The sequence below is a fragment of the Schistocerca serialis genome, chromosome 1 (genome assembly GCF_023864345.2).
Source record: "Schistocerca serialis cubense isolate TAMUIC-IGC-003099 chromosome 1, iqSchSeri2.2, whole genome shotgun sequence".
Classification (NCBI taxonomy): Eukaryota; Metazoa; Arthropoda; class Insecta; order Orthoptera; family Acrididae; genus Schistocerca; species Schistocerca serialis.
The window spans coordinates 766,269,733-766,289,758 of NC_064638.1; the positions used below are offsets into that span (position 1 = coordinate 766,269,733).

The 20,026-nt window shown below is 38.7% G+C and overlaps 1 protein-coding gene across 2 annotated transcripts in view; it reads left to right on the top strand.

Moving 5' to 3' along the window:
* Positions 1–20,026, top strand: part of LOC126482366 (germinal-center associated nuclear protein-like) — a 166,238-nt gene that overhangs the window by 22,955 nt on the left and 123,257 nt on the right. For both annotated transcript variants that reach the window (XM_050106455.1, XM_050106462.1), the window contains exons 2-4: positions 5,749–5,900; positions 7,673–7,923; positions 8,243–8,478. In XM_050106455.1, the coding sequence (XP_049962412.1) occupies positions 5,749–5,900; positions 7,673–7,923; positions 8,243–8,478 (639 nt within the window). The remainder of the gene's footprint in view (positions 1–5,748; positions 5,901–7,672; positions 7,924–8,242; positions 8,479–20,026) is intronic.

Here is a 20,026-nt window from a genome sequence, read left to right on the forward strand (position 1 = left end):
TCGATAATTGTAATGGAGGTACCAGTGTTGATCTGCAGGTCCACTAGTACATCATTAATGAAGATAAAAGGCAATGGGTTCGGTATTATCGTCTGCCCACACATAGTTGGCTGACTCAACCTGCGCCCATCCACCTGCTTCGCCCTTGAAGGCTGATAAACTTCTGCTTTGTGGCCTGACTTCCCACTGATGGTGTGTTTTACCCATCGGTAGTGACGTTGTTGACGCTGGTGGCTGACAAAGCACTGGCTGCAGGAAAGAAGCTGCCTAGACTGATGCCTCCCCAGCAGAACCATATCCAATTTCCAGGAGGGGTTGAGAAGCAGACAGAGCCACCAGCAAAGCGGGAGGCAAATACCGACGACAGATCTGGCAAGATAATGGAGGAGCACAAAGATTGCTCAAAGGCTCAAATGGTAGGCTGACACACTTCCAGCATGGGATCTTTGAGTTTCAGGTGGTCATGACATAACGTCTTGTTTGGGGTATGTACGAGAATCATGTCTCACATGAGTGAAGAGGTGTAAGAGCACTTATATTGTGGGTCAGCACAGTGGAAATGGCATTCCCAAGAGAGCCCTTGGAGACAGGCTGTCCATTCTCTGTTATGACTCAGAAGACAGTTTATGACGACTAAAAAATTTGTCACACACTGCCGCTGTGTGTATCTGGGAATCGAAGTAGCCAAGGAGACTAGAATGCAGTGCAGCATAAGAGAGGGTATGGGGTTCTACCTCAGGGTGAAGTTGCTGTATCAGTTGATAAATTAATGGACCAGCATTGGCTGGGAGGAAAGAATATTGTTGTGTCTCCCCCATGATGTTATGCACCAGAAAATACTGTTCCAACCATACAATGTAGAACGACCAAGGTTCCACCTAAGGATTGAATTCCCTGAAGGTGGTGGCAGCTGCCAAATGTTGTTGATGGAGGCATTAAGTTGTCCTCACTGTCCAGCTACCTCTGGCATCGACTGGGCGAGCACTGCGAGTCGGTCCTCCAGAAATTCGTTGGTGTGTTGCATCTTCTGCAGCAGAGTGATCACTGGGTGGATCACGTCCACAGGTTCCGCAGCAGTTCTCATGGTGAAAGCTGTCTGAGCACAGGCACCACCTGTAACTATTGCACAGAAAGTGCATATAAATCCTCGACACCAACTGAAGGATCCTGAACTTTGAACGCTTCTGCAAGAAAAGCACGCGTATGTAGTTCATCCTCTATATTTAAGAACACACGCTGCAGTCTGGAACCGCAAGACCGCTACGGTCGCAGGTTCGAATCCTGCCTCGGGCATGGATGTTTGTGATGTCCTTAGGTTAGTTAGGTTTAACTAGTTCTAAGTTCTAGGGGACTAATGACCTCAGCAGTTGAGTCCCATAGTGCTCAGAGCCATTATGATTTAAGAACACAATAAATTCAATACAAATGGTCTTCGTTGACTGGCAAAACAAGTAAACAACTTCGTAGCTATTTCATGACAGGGAAACAAGATCACAACTAAATGCAAGTTCTTGTAACACCAGTCTTGGTTGAAGAAACAACAAAAGGAAGGCTTTCACAGTCAGAGGCCGTTCTCTACTACTTTGACTATCAAATGTTTAAGTCATTGCTCTCCTTGAGTGGAGCACATTGGAACAGATTAACAATTAAGTTATGGTCTGTATGAGTTCACAGTTTCTACAGTCTTGCCACGTGCATTTCGAAGTCCCTTGGTGGCTTGCTATTGGCGGCGCTGGATCCGGAATGGACTTCTTCTCTCTGCTGGCTGCATCGTAACTACCATGATCGTTACATAAGTGGTCCTAAATACCTGCATGGCGGGGTACATTTCTTCCTGATTGGTTGCCTGTGACATAGGAGGATGCAGGAAAATGTTCGTGTTACGCACAACCTCTCTTGCTGATTTACACGCCCTCTGTACTGTGGTCCAATGTAGGTGCAGATCACACTTTAAGTGACGAAATCAGAGCATCGTATAGTCAGAGGGGCTGAGTTGGCAACCAACCTGACGGCAATGTGTCGCCGTGTGGTATTTGCGCCTGACGGCTTTTGCAACACACCATGTAGAATTCTGGGAATATTGCAATAGAATTGATTTTAGTTTGAGACAAAGCAAACTTTCTCGACTGGAACTGGTATTGATAGAAGAAATGTAGCATGTCGTGTATGATGACATCGAGCATGCAATAAAAACAAGAATGATCTAAAATTATAATTTGAGGAAATGTTACGAACAAATATTTAATCTGAAGTCGTTTGCCACTGAATTGAAAATACATTTTAGTAGTGTTTTTTTTTTTATTTTTTTTATTTCAGAATGGTCTTTAATTCTGTTGACAGACAAACTATAGATAAAATGGTATGTAATTTGGTGTAAAAGCTAAATTAGCAAATCTGTTTCATGAAACACCTACGGACACAGTCTCTAAAGTGCAATTTGTTTGAGAAAAATCTCATCCCTTTGAAATAAACAAAGGTGTATGGCAAGGTGATGGTCTATCTCAAATTATTTTTAATTGTGTTTTAGAAAAAATAGCAAGAATATGGAATGAAAAACAGAATGAATATAAGAGTTCACCAATAAGGTTGGGAGGAGGAAACAAAAAGATTGGATTAAATTGTCTCACATTTGCAGATGACTTTGCCATACTTTCTGAAAATGTGACATCTGCTGTAACACCAATTACTCTTTTAGGAGAAATAGCCAGTAGGACTGGTTAAGAATTCCTGCAGAAAAAATAATTAACTTTTTTTTGCAAACATTAAACAGGTATTGGCCAAATTGCAAAGTTTGAAAAAAGTAAATATATTGGGGAGATTATGTAAGGAATTTGTTAGGAAGAAGCTGCTACAGAGGACAGGATACATGAAATGGGAAGGTAATATGGTATAACTAAAGATATTTACAACAAAAAATGCCTGTCTGAAAATGTAAAAATAAGGCATTAAGAAACAAAACTGAAACCAGAATGTCAACACACAAGTGAATGTCTAGCATTAAACTATAATTTGGATAAGTTGGAGATACTATTAAGATGGATCACTAGGAACACATTAGGCCTACGGTAAACTATGGAAGGTTGGAAATTATATAGTAATAAGGAATTTTGTCAAAACTTTAAAAATGTATCAGATGAGATAAAGAAGACTGGTATTTTTTTGTACTTTTCTGTCAAATGCAAGACAGTAGATTAACCAAAAAGATCTCCAAATATTTGTGGGATGAGAAGTTAACAAGAAGTTGGATGCATGAAGTAAAAAAAAGGATTTAGGGGGAAAAAAACTGGTCTGAAGTGATCAAAAGACAGAAAAAAACATTGTGAATAGATGAAAGAGTACTGGAAGAAAAGAAGAGGAAAACGAGTAAGTAACTGAAATTTGCTCATGGTCCTTAGTCCGGCAAAAAAAGGGGGAGGGGGGGGGGGTGGAGTTGGGGGGAAAATGTAGAGGAGAAGGTAGAAATTAATAATCATTATTTTTTCATAATAATAGTAATGTTACATATAGATGTTATTGTTATTGCTATGTTATTAGAAAGGAAAATCAAGTAGTAGTACCTTAGTAAGAATCAGCAGGAGGGGGGTTCCTGTTAAAAAATGAGTACATGAAGTGACATGGATCTTAAAAAATGAAGTTTATAGCTTAGATAGTTGACATAAAAGTAAGTACAGGACTTTAAAAGTGAGGAATAGGAATTAGGACCTATGACAAGGTGTTAATGGAGGCAAGTTTTGTCTTTCAAATAATACAATGTTGTGGTGAACACTAAACATACAAGGGTGGTTTGAAAAGTTCTCGGAATCACCATGAGAGGTCAGTGCCAGCGCAACGAGTTGTTCATGTGATATTCATTGGACTGTTGCCTGTAAACATGTGCCACGTTCTGCTCTTGGAAGAGATCTGTCGCGGTGACGTGGCTCTGTTGTTCCCACATAATGATTTGCGAAGATGGAAAAAATTGAGATTCGAGCCATGATTAAGTACTTCATAAAGAAAGGTATGAAAACAAAGGACATTCATGCCGATTTCAAGAATACACTGGGGGACTCTGCTCCTTCATATTCATCTGTTTCCAACTGGACAAATGAATTTAAATTTGGTCGGGAGAGCTTAGATGATGATCCGTGCAGTGGTTGGCTAATATGTTCCACTACTCCAGAAATCACTGCAAAAGTACACAAAATGGTCATGGAGGATCGCTGATTGAAAGTGCGTGAAATTGCACTTGCTTGCCAGATGTCATCTGAAAGGGTTTAACACATTTTAATTTGAAGAATTAGAAATGAAGAAATTATCTGCAAGATGGGTACTGCCACTCTTGAAGCTGGACCAGATACACATGAGAATGGACATATCGGGACAATGTTGGAATTAAAAAAGATTTTTTGCGCCGGTTTGTGACCACAGGTGAAACTTGGGTGCACTACTATACCTCAGAGACAAAACAACAGCCAAAGCAGTGGAAACATGCTGATTGTGTATCACCGAAGAAAGCAAAGACAATTCCTTCAGCGGGAAAAGTTGTGGCATCAGTGTTTTGAGATGCGAAGGGGATTCTGTTCCCCAATAGGCAAACAATTAGTGGAGATTACTATGCCAACCTCCAGGACAAATTGCAACAAAAAATATGCAAAAAAAGGACAGTTTTAGCAAGGAAGAAAGTCATAATCCATCAAAACAATGTGAGCCCGCACACATGTGCTGTCACGATGGCAAAATGGCATGAACTAAGGTATGAATTTTGCCACACTCGCCTTATTCACCTGATATAGCTCCATCAGACTTCCATCTCTTCCCAAAACTGAAAATTTTTCTTGGTGGACAAAGATTTACTTCAAACGAAGAATTGATAATCGGAGTTGACAACTATTTTGCAGGCATGGAGGAAACTCGTTTTTGAGATGGGATCAAGGCATTGGAACATCATGGAACCAAGTGCATTAATCTACAAGGAGACTACATTGAAAAATAAAAATAAAGTTCCAGTGATGTAAGTACTTTTTTTCCCTTCTGTTCTGAGAACATTTCAAATCATCCTTGTACACTGAAAGAAAAAAATACCATCATTTTTTTAAGTTGGCAAGTTAAAATAATGAAAAGAAAACATTTGTCCAAGTTCTGCATATCCAGAATGTGCAAAATTTATGAAATATCATAACTACTGTTCTTTGGTGAACATTGAGTTTGATTTTACTTGAAGGCCTGGAGTTGACAGCAAAGTCTGTCAGAATCAGTTGTTGTAAATAAAGGAATACTTATGTGATCTTGGCATTAGGAAGTTTTTACTAAGTAAAACAGATTGCTCCTTCTGATTTCTCAACATGAGAAAATTTTACTTTATATACTTAAGCACAATTTCCACTTGCTATTTCATGGTAACTTTTGAAAATTAGTATTATTAATGCCAGCACAACACAGAAATACAATTTAGTGTAATGTAAGTACCAAACAAGACAGTTGCAATGTTTGTCAGATAATCAGATTTGTACTGTTGCTGTTGAAGCGAGATAACATCTTTCATAGAGTCTACTAGTGGTTGTGTTTGTGCTTGTTGTTTTTGCCACTGTACTTTTTAGATGATTTATTTACATTCACCTTTATCTGGAACACTTAGATAAGAAAATGACTACTGTATATTGAGTAGGAAACTTTGCTTCAGAAATGATGTAGTTGGGAGAAAATTATCTTCACTTATCCTCCTTGTCTTCCCATATTGTGCATCCTTTCTCTTAACCATTTTGTTTTCAGTTGTTGGATGAGCTTATATATGAAGTTGGAACTGAGCTTATCAGGGACATTGTTTACACGCTTGCTAAGGAAATCATATATGAAGAAATTTTCTATTCTATCCTGGATGATGAAATAGAACTGCTTGTTGAAACAACAATGGATAATGCAAGGTATGTTGTCTGTCTTATAAAGAGAACACGCACGCACACACACACACACACACACACACACACACACACACACACACACACACACACACCTGATTCACACACCACACTCATTGCTTGTCTAGAGCTTATAGTTCAGCAGCCACACACGACAGAAGTATTTGAAACCTATAACAACAATTTTCAGAAAATTAGAGGAAACATGAATTGCGGCAATCTTGATAATAATTTCGTAAGTTCAATTCACATTTAGGTGCACAAGTGCTCACCATTGTTTCCTGTCTTTGTATGGTTTTCGGTCGTGATGTATTTCCAAACCCAGAGTACCTTTTTCGACCTGTGATTTCACTGTGTATAGCCACACTTTCCTTTACATTCCCATTGGCTGTTTTGCTGTTATTCCTGCACTGAAGTATTTTCTTGCTGTTTTACATTTTTTCCCATTTCCATCAAATGACGACACCACTGCAGTCTGTTAACACCAGTGATTGACGTTTTGATGCCAGCTTCATTCTCATTTATTTAATTTTTAGTCAAAGTCTTATTATTTATGGTTCTAATGAATGCCATTTCTGTAGCTTAGAGTTTGCCTTCGTCCTTATCCATGGTGGTATGTGATACAAGTCCATTGATCAGAATTGTTACAAGGGCATTATGGAACTTAAAAAAAAATTGGCTTCTCTTAAACTGCTCGCCAAAAGTTCCACGCTGCTGTCTGAATTTCTCAGAACCCGATGAAGGTATCACAGACATTCCTTAGCTCGTGAAATGTCTGAAATTAAGTGGTTCTACAGATCTCTCCCACACAATGCCCTCCCAGTAGCTTGTATTATAGGAGTACGCCGTGACTCTCATTTGCCAGGCCCACGTGTTCCCAAGATTGTTTTGACTGTGTTGAAGAAGTTGCAGAACTTGGTCTAGGAAGCCCTTACACATTCTTTGTTAAGTCCCAATCTCTCACCATGTGATTTCCATATTTTTAGCACCCTGAAAAAAGAGATTCATATCCATTGATTTGATTTGGTTGAAGCAAATATCCTGAAAAGAATAGATTGCTTCTCACCGTAAAGCTGACACAGTGACTTGTGGACAGGCATGAAAAAAGACTGTTTCATATAAGCTTTCAGCCAAACCCAAAGCACACAACAGATGGCAACAAGACGGCACAGATTGTTGGTGCTGCATCTATTGTCCCACATTACTCATGCCAGTATTGTTAATCTTAGACCTTCACATTGGTCACTCTTCCTGCGTCATTTCTCATGTATTTTCGTTTGTTGTTTCCTGTATCTCCCTGGCCACATGACCTTGTACCTCATCCTACTAACCCTACCCCACCCATCTCTCCTTCTCCTCTCTTATTCCAATTTGCACATACTAACTTCACCTAATCTAATCTAATCCATTGTCACCTTTCTTCTCACTTATCCACCCACAGACCTGCACGCTATAATCTTTTTATTTATTTTTTCTTTGATCTCGTTATATTTTCACATCAATTTCAGTTGGCTTTTGCCTTTCACTGTCAGCCTACTCCCTTAGGTTTCATCTTGTTTTCCCATACTTCATCCCTTTCAGCCAAAACCTTCTTCAAGAAAGAACAATGCACAACCATCCAGACAAGTAGGCACACATCACCCACACACACGGCCACCAGCTCTGGACACTCCAACCAGAATACATTCTATCCTTTCTCTTAATACTGTCAAGAAAATATCTGCCTGATAAAAAGTTACTCGAAGGGCTATGATAATTTCTTTTTCTCATTTTTATAGGAAACAACGCTTGCAGGAAATCTCGCATAACATTGCTAACAGAAAATTGCTGTACTATTTAAATAAATGGAGATGTAGAGCACACAAGATGAGTAAGAGGAGAGAGTTCTTGAGATCTTTTTCATTCCAGCCATCCAATTTGAATCTTCAAGAGCAGGCAGATCTGTTAGAAGTATATGGAATTTCAAAAGAATATGATTTGCAATCGCAGAGGTTGTTTTCTCAGCAAGCTTCTGTTTTCAAACCATTCTGTAAGTCCTCTTTGTCTGCCAATTGTTAAGTACGTATGTAATATTCAGGTAAAGGTTCTGAAGTATTTTGCGAGGAGATAAATTAAAGATATAGTCTTTGTTTGCTCATAGCAACTAAATTCATGATCAGAAAATGAGTGGATATGACATTTTTTCCCCCGTTTGTTTCTTACAGAATAATTGTTATACATTATATGAAACTTCTGTCTTATTTGTGGCATTGTGATTACATCTCTTCATAGTTGTAATATTTCCTTTACCTTGTTATTCAGTTTCAGAAGTTATAGAATTACATAATTTCTTAATTCTTTTCTTTCAGTGCAAATCCCTCCACTTCCAAATATTGGTGTTTTGGAAGTTGATAAAATAGTTGAAGATGATCTTACTAAACGTCTAAGAGAAATGGAACAAGACTTTTCAGATGTGTTTTGGAAAATGATGGTCTCCATTCCTGATACTGAAGAATCTCCTCATTATTCAGACTTACTTGTAAATTGGACAGATCAGCTGTTCCACAAAAATTTGTTATCTGATGATGACGTTCATCTGTTAGAAGTGAGTACAACTTTTCAAACTCCTTACTTAATGGTATGCCGAGGCTTTTATTTGACCAGACTATTCCAGCTACTACATCAACTTTTCTTGAATCTCATAACATCATTGGATATTAAAATATCATAACTTAAATTGGGAAAAACATACTAATAGCGAAGGAGAGAAACTATTGTAATTTTTGAATGTAGCTTTAGATTTCAACTGATAGTAATAAACATACATTAAGCCTGACCATCATATCAGAGGCACTTCTTCAGGTTGCAAAGAAAGGAGAAAAAGAGAAATGCAGGAAATAGTAACAGACTTTTGTATAAGGACCCTTGTAATTTCTCGTCAATCATATGTATCTTTTGTCCTTCCTTTGTATGTTTAGCATCTGAAGGGAGTAATTCTCTAATGAAAGAACCTTTTTTGTTATTTATGTTGAAGATTCTTCAGTACCTCTGATATACCAACTTCATGAATCTGTTAACATGAAATAATCTGTAAACCTTTTGTGAACTCTGGACTCTGTTGAGTGTGATAAAGTGTTCATGGAATAGACGTTATTCAAGCCGAAACAGAATTGAAGCATGATTTTATTGAAAAGGTGTAACCAATAATAACATTTGGTGTGGCAGGGGTCTGTGAAACTGTTTTGGTGGATACTGGAAGTGCTGTGTCTTGGGTGGCAGAGAGCTTTTGTGATCGTATTAAGAGCAGGGAAACAATGGAATTTCCAGTGACAGGGGTGAGAATTAAAAATGCTACAGGAACTTTCAGTAAACTAGTGAGAAAGGAGTTAGTTCTAGATGTAAACATAGGAGGTGAAGTATTTAGTCACTCATTTTTGGTGGTCACAAATTTAAGTATGAATCTGGTGTTGGGGATTGATTTCCTGAGTAAATATGAGGCGTATGTAGATTGTAAGGACCTGGTGGTGGAACTGAATACTGTTGAGGGAAGGAAAAGGGTTAAATTAAAAAATGCACTCAATGTTGAAAAATTGGTGGCTAGTTTGCATGTAACACAGTCCTTAATAGATGAGATGGAGATCGAGAAAGAGATAAGGAGTAAAGTAAATGGTACAGAAGGTATTTCTGAGGATGAGATGGCAGAATTATATCAGTTATTGAGTAAAAACAAAGGTGTGTTTTCTGAAAAACCAGTGAAGGTGACCGATTTTGAGTATCCACTCAAAGCGAATCCACATTAACCCTTTGAGGTCAGGCAATACCCTATAGTTCTGGCACAGGGGGAGGCAGTTAGAGGATAATTTATCATGTATATGATAGCTAAGGTTTTCTTTCTCTCTCCCCCCCCCCCCCTCCCCACCCCCCAAGGGACACCTTGCTATTTACTATTTACATATGTGTTTAGTTTTAAGAATTTTCTGGATGGCCTAGTGGTTTTCATGTTTACCTTGGTAAAAGTATGAAGTTGTGGAACAGCTGGTTAACACAGCTAATTCTCTCATAATGACTAGTGATACAGGCTACAACAGTTGTAGTCAGTGTACAGTAATTCATATGTGTGTGATGGGATGGGAATGTCAGAGAGGGACATTTAGTAGCATTTTTCTTATTGTTTATAATGATACGAATATTGATTCAATTTTTCATGAGTGATGGTTGTGATTTGGTCACACACCAATTCTTTTTGGTGTGTGGGGGTGGAGATAGTTCAGCATGAGATTGACTGATGAGAATATGGAATTGAATGGTACACATATAATATGTTCTTGTATTCATTGAAGAAATGTTTAGATTTGGGGAGGCTATATAATTTGTTTTTATTTTGTATGTTCAGGATTACTTAGTTTCAGGGGAATATTGGCTGATTTGTGGATTATGTTGTACCATGGGGTATTTTATACATTGATAGTGACCGGACCAAATATCTCACGAAAAAAACTACAAAGAATGAAACTTGTCTAGCTTGAAGGGGGAAACCAGATGACACTGCCATAGGTCAAACGGATATCAACTGCATTTTTAAAAATAGGGACCCCCATTTTTTATTACATATTCGTGTAGTACCTAAAGAAATATGAATGTTTTAGTTGGACCACTTTTTTTGTTTTGTGATAGATGGCGCTGTAAGAGTCACAAACATACAAGTACGTGGTATCACGCAACATTCCGCCAGTGCGGACAGTATTTGCTTTGTGACACAGTACCCATGTTAAAATGGACCATTTACCAATTGCGGAAAAGGTCGATATCATGTTGATGTATGGCTATTGTGATCAAAATGCCCAACGGGCATTGCTATGTATGCTGCTCGGTATCCTAGACGACATCATCCAAGTGTCAAGACTGTTCGCTGGATAGTTAGGTTATTTAAGGAAACAGGAAGTGTTCAGCCACATGTGAAACGTCAACCATAACCTGCAACAAATGATGATGCCCAAGTAGGTGTTTTAGCTGCTGTCGGGGCTAATCCACACATCAGTAGCAGACAAATTGCGCGAGAATCGGGAATCTCAAAAACGTTGATGTTGAGAATGCTACATCAATATCGATTGCACCCGTACTATATTTGTATTCACCAGGAATTGCATGACGACGACTTTGAACGTCGTGTACAGTTCTGCCACTGGGCACAAGAGAAATTACGGGACAATCACAGATTTTTTGCACGCGTTCTATTTAGCGACGAAGCGTCATTCACCAACAGCGGTAACGTAAACCAGCATAATATGCACTATTGGGCAAAGGAAAATACACAATGGCTGCGACAAGTGGAACATCAGCGACCTTGGCAGGTTAATGTATGGTGCGGCATTATAGGAGTAAGGATAATTGGCCCCCATTTTATCGATGGCAATCTAAATGGTGCAATGTATGCTGATTTCCTACGTAATGTTCTACCAATGTTACTACAAGATGTTTCACTGCATGACAGAATGGCGATGTACTTCTAACATGATGTATGTCCGGCACATAGCTCACGTGTGGTTGAAGTGGTATTGAATAGCATATTTCATGACAGGTGTATTGGTCGTCGAAGCACCATACCATGGCCCACACGTTCACCGTATCTGACGTCCCCGGATTTATTTCTGTGGGGAAAGTTGAAGGATATTTGCTAATGTGATCTGCCGACAACGCCTGACAACATGCGTCAGCGCATTGTCAATGCATGTGCGAACATTACGGTAGGCGAACTACTCGGTGTTGAGAGGAATGGCGTTATATGTATTGCCAAATGCATTGAGGTTGACAGACATCATTTTGAGCATTTATTGTATTAATGTGGTATTTACAGGTAATCACGCTGTAACAGCATGCATTCTCAGAAATGATAAGTTCACAAAGGTGCATGTATCACATTGGAACAACCGAAATAAAATGTTCAAACATACCTACGTTCAGTGTGTTAATTTAAAAAACCTACCTGTTACCAACTGTGTGTCTAAAATTGTGAGCCGTAGGTTTGTGACTATTACAGTACCATCTATCAGAAATCGAAAAAAGTGGTCCAACTAAAACATTCATATTTCAATACGTACTACACGAATATGTAATAAAAACTGGGGGTTCCTATTTTAAAAAACGCAGTTGATATCCGTTTGACCTATGGCAGCACCATCTAGCTGGCCAGCCATAGCGCCTTCAGGTTTCCCCCTTCAAGCCAGACAAGTTCTTTGTAGTTTTTTCATTTGACGCTTATTTCGTGAGATATTTGGCCCGGTCATGATCAATGAACCACCCTGTATATTTGATTTTATTCAGTTTGCAATGCTGTAATTTTCATTGGTCATTGAGCAGCAGTTAGATTATTGTTTGGGTTAAAACTAGAGACAGGGTTGTTACTTGAACCTACCATGGAACCCATCATATTATAAATTTTTGAGTACTATTCTGGTCACATATTTTCTTAGTTTCACTTTGGTTAAAGAAATCTTGCCTCAATGTTATACAGGGGGGGGGGGGGGGGGGGCGGCACATTCATATTATTGAGTAAAAAGACATTGTTTCACAAAGCGCCTAGCATCCAGCGCACGTTGGTCGATCGATTACTCATATGACTTTGAACGCATCCCTGTTGGTTTTTGAAAATATTTGATCAAATTCTATATTGATTTCTGAATGAATTGTAAGTTGAGTTTTGAATGCATGCATAGTGTATGTGATGTCTCTGCCAGGAGAATCCCTGTCACATCTAGAAATAAACTTTCCTGCAAACAAAAGGAGACGGGTCTACGTGCAATATACGCTGTCGACTTTTTTGACATTGCAATGCAATTTCGTTCACACGTAAGGGTGAATGACAATTGCTGTTTATGTGGTTGACTGGGTTTGCAAATGATCAGTGTTGTTATAATTACTACTGAATTCCATAGATTCAGACTACCAGAGTGGAAATAAACGACTAACAGGAATAACAGGCAACCAAATTTACGTATTGTTTTCTCAGTGATCCAAGAAAATGAAATTTCAACAGAAAATTTTTGGCCAGACCGCTACACTACTTAGGGCCAGTTATACAGTCTCTGGCTAGCAGCCGCTAAAGTTCCATTCTGTAAGTAGCGCGGAAAACGCGTTGTACGAACACATAATAACGCCTAACCGGAGAATAAATGCGGGATAACCGAACCAATGATTGTGGCAGGGTTTGTGAAGTTAACCAGAGAATAAATTTTTACACTGGCATGAATAGTTACAGAATTAGTGGTGACAAGATTGTTTGTTAGAACAAGGAAGGAGAAGAAATGGGGGCTCCCACAAATTACGGAAGAACATGACAATTCCAAATTCATATAAAAGTTTCATACTACTACTTTTCGATCTCATGCTTCAGAAGCTAGAGAGTATGAATGAAATGTCAAGCTATTTCCTAACATTTGATATTGGTACTTCGTGAATTATGTTCTGCCGTGTTATAAAAATGACAATTTGTGCCAAAACAGTCTCTTTTATTTGGTGTGTGTAACAATTGCTGGGATGTTAGGCAGGCCTATTTCGTTTTATCTATACACGTAATCAGATCGAGAAACCACACCAGTCTTGGGTACTATTTGTATTAACAGCTTTTATAGTATTAGACAATGACATTTCGTTTTTTCATGTAGCAAAACATTGACGAACTTTGATGAGGTAATAGATTCTTTCCTGGAAAAGGAAAGCATGCCATGTAAAGTTGTAGCAAGATTAGAGAGAAAAAATGCTAGGACTTGAGGATTGAAAAAATGTGTACTGTCTTGCTTGTTTCCTGTCTTTACTGGTTTTATGTATCCTATATTTAATTTTTTGTCACACAAAACAGCAAGTTATTAGCTAATAGGCAATAAAGAGTGCAAATTTTCTTAAGAAATCTTGTTCTTCCGCTTACAAATAGTCCCATCCAGTATTAATTGTGAGTTTATTGTTTTAGGAGGGCAGGAGGATCTGCAACGAATTGACGCATGGTGCAGGGAATGGCAATTGAATCTCAATGTAGACAAGTGAATGTGTTCCGAATACATGTAAAGAAAGATCCTTTATTATTTAGCTACAATATAGCAGGTCTGCAACTGGAAGCAGTTAATTCCATAAATTATCTGGGAGTAGGCATTAGGAGTGATTTAAAATGGAATGACCATATAGAATTAATCGTCAGTAAAGCAGATGCCAGACTGAGATTCATTGGAAGAATCCTAAGGAAATGCAATCCAGAAACAAAGGAAGTAGGTTACAGTATACTTGTTTGCCCACTGCTTGAATACTGCTCAACAATGTGGGATCCATACCAGATAGGGTTGATAGAAGAGATAGAGAAGATCCAACGGAGACCAGCGCGCTTCGTTACAGGATCATTTAGTAATCGTGAAAGCGTTACGGGGATGATAGGTAAACTCCAGTGGAAGACTCTGCAAGAGAGACACTCTGTAGCTCAGTACAGGCTTTTGTTGAAGTTTCGAGAACATACCATCACCGAGGAGTCAAGTAATATATTGCTCCCTCATACGTATATCTTGCAAAGAGACCATGAGGATAAAATCAGAGAGATTAGAGCCCACACAGAGGCATACCAACAATTTTTCTTTCCACGAACAATACGAGACTGGAATAGAAGGGAGAACCGGTAGAGGTACTCAAAGTACCCTCCGCCACTCACCGTCAGGTGGCTTGCGGAGTATGGATGTAGATGTAGATGTCAAACTGGCCGACTGGGGCAGGAGAGGCACCACAGGACATTTTAATTTCCACTGGCCTGAATATAGTTTGATGGCACCCATTACAAAATATTACACGTTTGAATTCCACAGAGCGAAATACAGAGACGTGCGATGGAAGAATGCTGTGTGAAGAGGTGTGGCACTGCACTTTGGCACACGTAAGACCAAATAACATGTATTATGTTCCCTCAAACATATATGTTTCATGTATCAGACTCTTCAGAAAGATGTGCGCTACAAAATGAAGATTTTTTGAAAAGTCAGTTTTTATATTTTTGGAGTCCTGCCTCAAACGCTTGAGGGAGGGGGAGCCCCACTATCTAATATTGTCCCAGTTCGGAAATATCATAGATCCGGACCTGATACACAGAGCAGTCTGAGTTGTAGAGGGGAGGTGGTAGTCTTCACGTGATCCGTGTTTACGTTTATTGATTTTGTTGTTTTCTCTTCGTTTATTGCTCTCACGTCAAATCAAAACAAAATGGATTTCTGTGACCGGCAGCTATCAAGTGAATTAAAATTCATCCACATAATTATGGAAGGCTAAAATTGTTATTAGTTTCAGATTTTGTTTCCACCTTTCTGACAGTCAAGCGTTAATCGCCTTGCAGAGCAATGAAGGGTGTTTTTAAAAAAAAAAAAAAAAAAACAAATTTGACTAATCTTTTCTGCTGAGACGGTCAATTTATTTGAAACAAAGTGTTTAATTGCACACTATTGGCTAGTTTCAGCTGTTCGCCGCATTTCAAGTTCGTGGTTTCATCTTCTAGCAAGTATGGCATTATGCCGTAATAAAGAACCAAACACGAGATAATACGGTACCGGTACTCCAAGAAAATTTATATCTGAATATGGACATATGAATGTGCACTTTAAGCCGAATTATCTTTTAAGATGGTTGACAAAGTTCCCATACTCTTGGAGTATCCGCTAATGTCTTGTTTTTTTTTATGACATCTGTCATCTGGCGCAACTTCTGAAACGAATCTATTTCTAACAGGTCACGGGAAAATTTTCCGAATGGTTGTTTGAAGAGCGTTATGTCCACTAAAGTAAATTTCCTTTTACACAAGATGAGCTCTGTGCGTGAGTGTCCGATGAATTTCTTAAATCGCAGAGCGTTTGACTCTCACTCAAAAATCAAATCTTTGAAGACGACCATTTAGAATATTTTCGAACCCAGATGAGGCCAGAAGATCAGACATTTATGTTGTTGTTAAAAATTTTACTGGCACATATGTGTGATGTATCTTAAAGTGTAACACGCGTGAAAAAGATCAACATTATGTGTGAAAGCTTAACTTCTCTTGCAGCTTATTAATCCAACATTATACGTGAAAGCTCTTCTTTTCTTTTAGCATTACTATGTATATTAATTTAAACCATTGCTTTTCCTATTTGTGTGTTCGCGCTGCTTAACAGTGATGTCACTATTGACTGACGACATCACATGTCCTATGCTCCGAATAACCGCTGTCATCGGCTGGTGAGATGGCTTGACATGAGCTACGACTGGCTTACAAAAGTGCATCACAATCTCGATTTCAATTCTTTGCAAAGTAACATGCGGTGTTTGGTGGAATTTATATTTATACTTTCGTAATATGGTGCATGGTGCTGCACATCAGACATTTTTCCAAAACTCTTTTTTTCCCACTGAGTTTCGTTTTCTAAAGCGCCGGGAAATTCTACGCCAGTGTATAAAACCACAAACATTGAAAGGATTAATAAGTTTTACTGTTCCGAAGAAACGTATACTGTTACTTAACCCAGAAAAAGTGTATTTTCATCCGGGAGAAAGTGTATTTTTAACCAGGAAAAATCTGGGAATTTTTTTTCCTCATCCGCGTGTACACCCTGTAAGAGTTTAAAAGTTATTGTCATCTTAAAAATTGTAAATTTTTGGAAAATTCAAAAGCTAATATCTCGGTAATGCTGTGGCCGATTAATATCAACAAAGAGTTTACAGATGCGGCTAGTAGAGGTGCATCGAGCAATCATAGCCGATTTAGCTGAATATGTGCCACGTTTGAATGAGACGTTGGAATATGGGACTCGACTGAGAGAAACTATGTTTCTGGAAATAAATAAATTTATAGATATGAAACTAGCAGCAGCATTCTAAAGTTTAAAGAGGTAGATGAGTAATTAAGTATGATTTTTATTTGTTTATTTATGTGTAGTAACAAAAATCTGGGAAAAGCAGTATCATGCTGCAAGAACATTATTTGTGAAAAAACGGTGGCAGGAAATTGGACCTTAAATTGTTATTGCCCAGAATTTTTCTACATTTTTTCAATGTATCATATGTGTTTCTGTGTTTAGTTTTAGAATATTCGTAATACTTTTTGTTGAACATTGTTTTGATTTAGGCAGTCGTTCCGTGCATAGGTTTGATGACATTGGAGCTTGAATGACACTAAGAGCCAGACGTGCCACCCATCTGGGGGTAGTATTGGATATTTAATTCATTTTATAGTTTATCACAGTTGTAGAAATAGTAGTCTTGTCACTTTAGTGGAATGACCTTTCAAAATTGACTCTAGTTATGACTAGAGAGTGGCAGCTGGATGTAACTGAACTAGTATGATTCATCTAAATCTGGGCATGGAATTTCCTGTTTGGGTCATGACACATTTCTTAGTCATAAAATTCCCTTAGGCTGCGTTCACACTGCTGGCCGTGCTGAGCCGAGCCTGGCTGGGCCTCCGCCCGCTTTGATATCAAACAAATGGTTTTGAATTGCGGTGTTCACACTGGCGGCCGGGCCACGCTGACACTGCGTGAGCCTCCCGGAGCCGAGCCGGCGACATCCCGAGTGTTTAATATTGCCGGCGTGAGCCGACCGCAGGCATGAGCCTGTGGAGCAGCACTACAGCTTCTGCAGTACACGCATCACACGTCACCCTGCTGCTTTCATCACAAGTGTGACTGCACATGTCTTTTATTTTAAGATGTTACCTCACATTTCATAATCAGTGAGGAAAAATGACGTTTATTATAATGATACATGCAAAATTACTTTTATTTCATTTATTTAATCTACCGTATTTACATGCATTTTCAACAATAGCTTGCCAGTGATCGCGGCATTGCCGCCACTGAATATTTCGCATTTACTTGTAAATGGAGACAGATACGAGTGTCACTGAGGGACGGAAATGTGTCCCTACCAGATGACAATGCAGTGTAAAGTCATGCTGTGGCACGTTACTGTAAGCTGTTGTCTTCGACATCTTTTTGCGATGTTCTTACTTTAATGAACGCGCCGGCCGGAGTGGCCGAGCGGTTCTAGGCGCTACAGTCTGGAACCGGGCGACCGCTACGGTCGCAGGTTCGAATCCTGCCTTGGGCATGGATGTGTGTGATGTCCTTAGGTTAGTTAGGTTTAAGTAGTTCTAAGTTCTAGGGGACTGATGACCTCAGAAGTTAAGTCCCATAGTGCTCAGAGCCATTTGAACCATTTTTAATGAATACAGAATAGCATATACATGACATTAACTTGTGTCCATCAATTTGGTATCAGAAATTCGGCTAGTATGACAGTAATGATGCAGTTTCCAGATTATGGAACGAAGTAACCAAGGAGTGTTTCAGATAGTATGCACAAATATAAATTATTTTCCTTTATAATTTTATTTGTTTTATTTACAGTGAAATGAGATACACAAAAATACAGTAAATAGCTAAGTACTTTCAATTCCAAAATTTATTTTTGAAAGGTTTTTTAATTATTTTAAGTTGCATTTTTAACAAAATATTCAACAAAAATGTTCCTGACAGTTTTCGAACGTAATGTGGAATTTCTGTTGAATGTGGCACCAGCTGTCTGCATATCGGCATTGTAACAAAACTTTTCAGCTTCAGCATTGCATACTTCTCTGTCAATGACAATATTATGAAGTAGACAAATGCACTTGACTATGTGATCAGCTACATCAATGGATGTTTCAATTTCCTTCCTCAGTAGTCTCCATTTATTGGTCATTATACCAAATGCCCATTCAACAACTTTTCTTGCTCTGGAATGCATATAATTGTATAGAATCTATTCATTGTCCAAATTTCTGCGAGGAAAAGGTCTCATCAAATTCTCTAATAAGGGGTAAGCTTCATCTCCCAAAATGTACGGTAGTTCCTGACACATTCCTTCAAGTCTTGTTGGTGGCAGTAATAACAGCTCCCCATTTGTAAGTTTCTTATATAACATACTTTCTTTAAACACGCCTGCATCAGACTGTTTACCGTAGGCACCAACATCAACAGCTATAAATTTGTAATTTGCATCAGCAACTGCTTGGAGTACAATCGAATAGTACTGTTTGTAATTGTAAAACATGCTGCCAGAAAGTTTAGGACATTGGACACGTATGTGCTTCCCGTCTATACATCCAACACAGTTTGGAAATCCCCATCTCGTATGCATTTCACTGGCAATTTCTTTAAATCGAGAAACCGTTGGCGTTGGTAAAGGAATGGGAGCAATACAAACGTCTTTCACCACCACTGATACGATGGACACTCCTAATCGGAATGACAATGCTAGTGCATGAAAGGAGATGCCAGTGGACAGATACCTGAGAAAAAAAATCGTAAAATGTGTTACTCAAGTGTGGTGTTGGGCAAAGTTTTTACAGTTTTGTTTGCACAGTAGATATTTACTTAGTCCATGTCATTTCACAGTTATACAACAATAAATAATTAAAGAGACATTTTCTTGCACCCTTCTATATTCTTTCAGTTAAAATAATGAAATCGAAATGCAAAGACCTGAGAGACAGTTACAGAGAATAGCTTGTATAACTTGGCAAAATAAGGTCATGTGATCCAGGGAATAGTATATTAAAAGCAATTCCACTCGGGCTTTGTTCTGTCATATGATTTTCCTAAATTCCAAGAGCTATGTACAGATTCTTATCAGTGGAAATAGAACCACTGAGTCAAAGGGCATTATCTCAAAACTCTTCGCCTATCAATCCGTCTATCTTACAAGGTAATAAAGGGAATTCTGTGAGGTCATCAGTGCCTCCACATGATGAACCATCACCACTGCCAAGCGCTGCATCATGAAGAAAAAAGTTGGAAAATTCTGAAGGAGTGTTTCTGCGATTCTTCGTTGAAGGCACAGCAAGACATTTCCCAAAATGACAAAGCTAATTACTTACTAATGATTCTCAGGAGTCCCAGAAACTCTCTTCCCCTCAGAGGTAAGCGGTTGTGAAATTTAAAATACAAAAGCATGACTACAATTAATTGGAGGTTGTGAATGCTGTACAAAGTTCTACTGCGAGCCAAAAAGTGTGTACTAACGAATCTTACCTTATCGTTATACAGAATTTTTCTTCTGCTGTTATACTTCTGCGAAAATTTGTGTTCTGTTTCGAAATTTTGTCTTGAATATTCTGC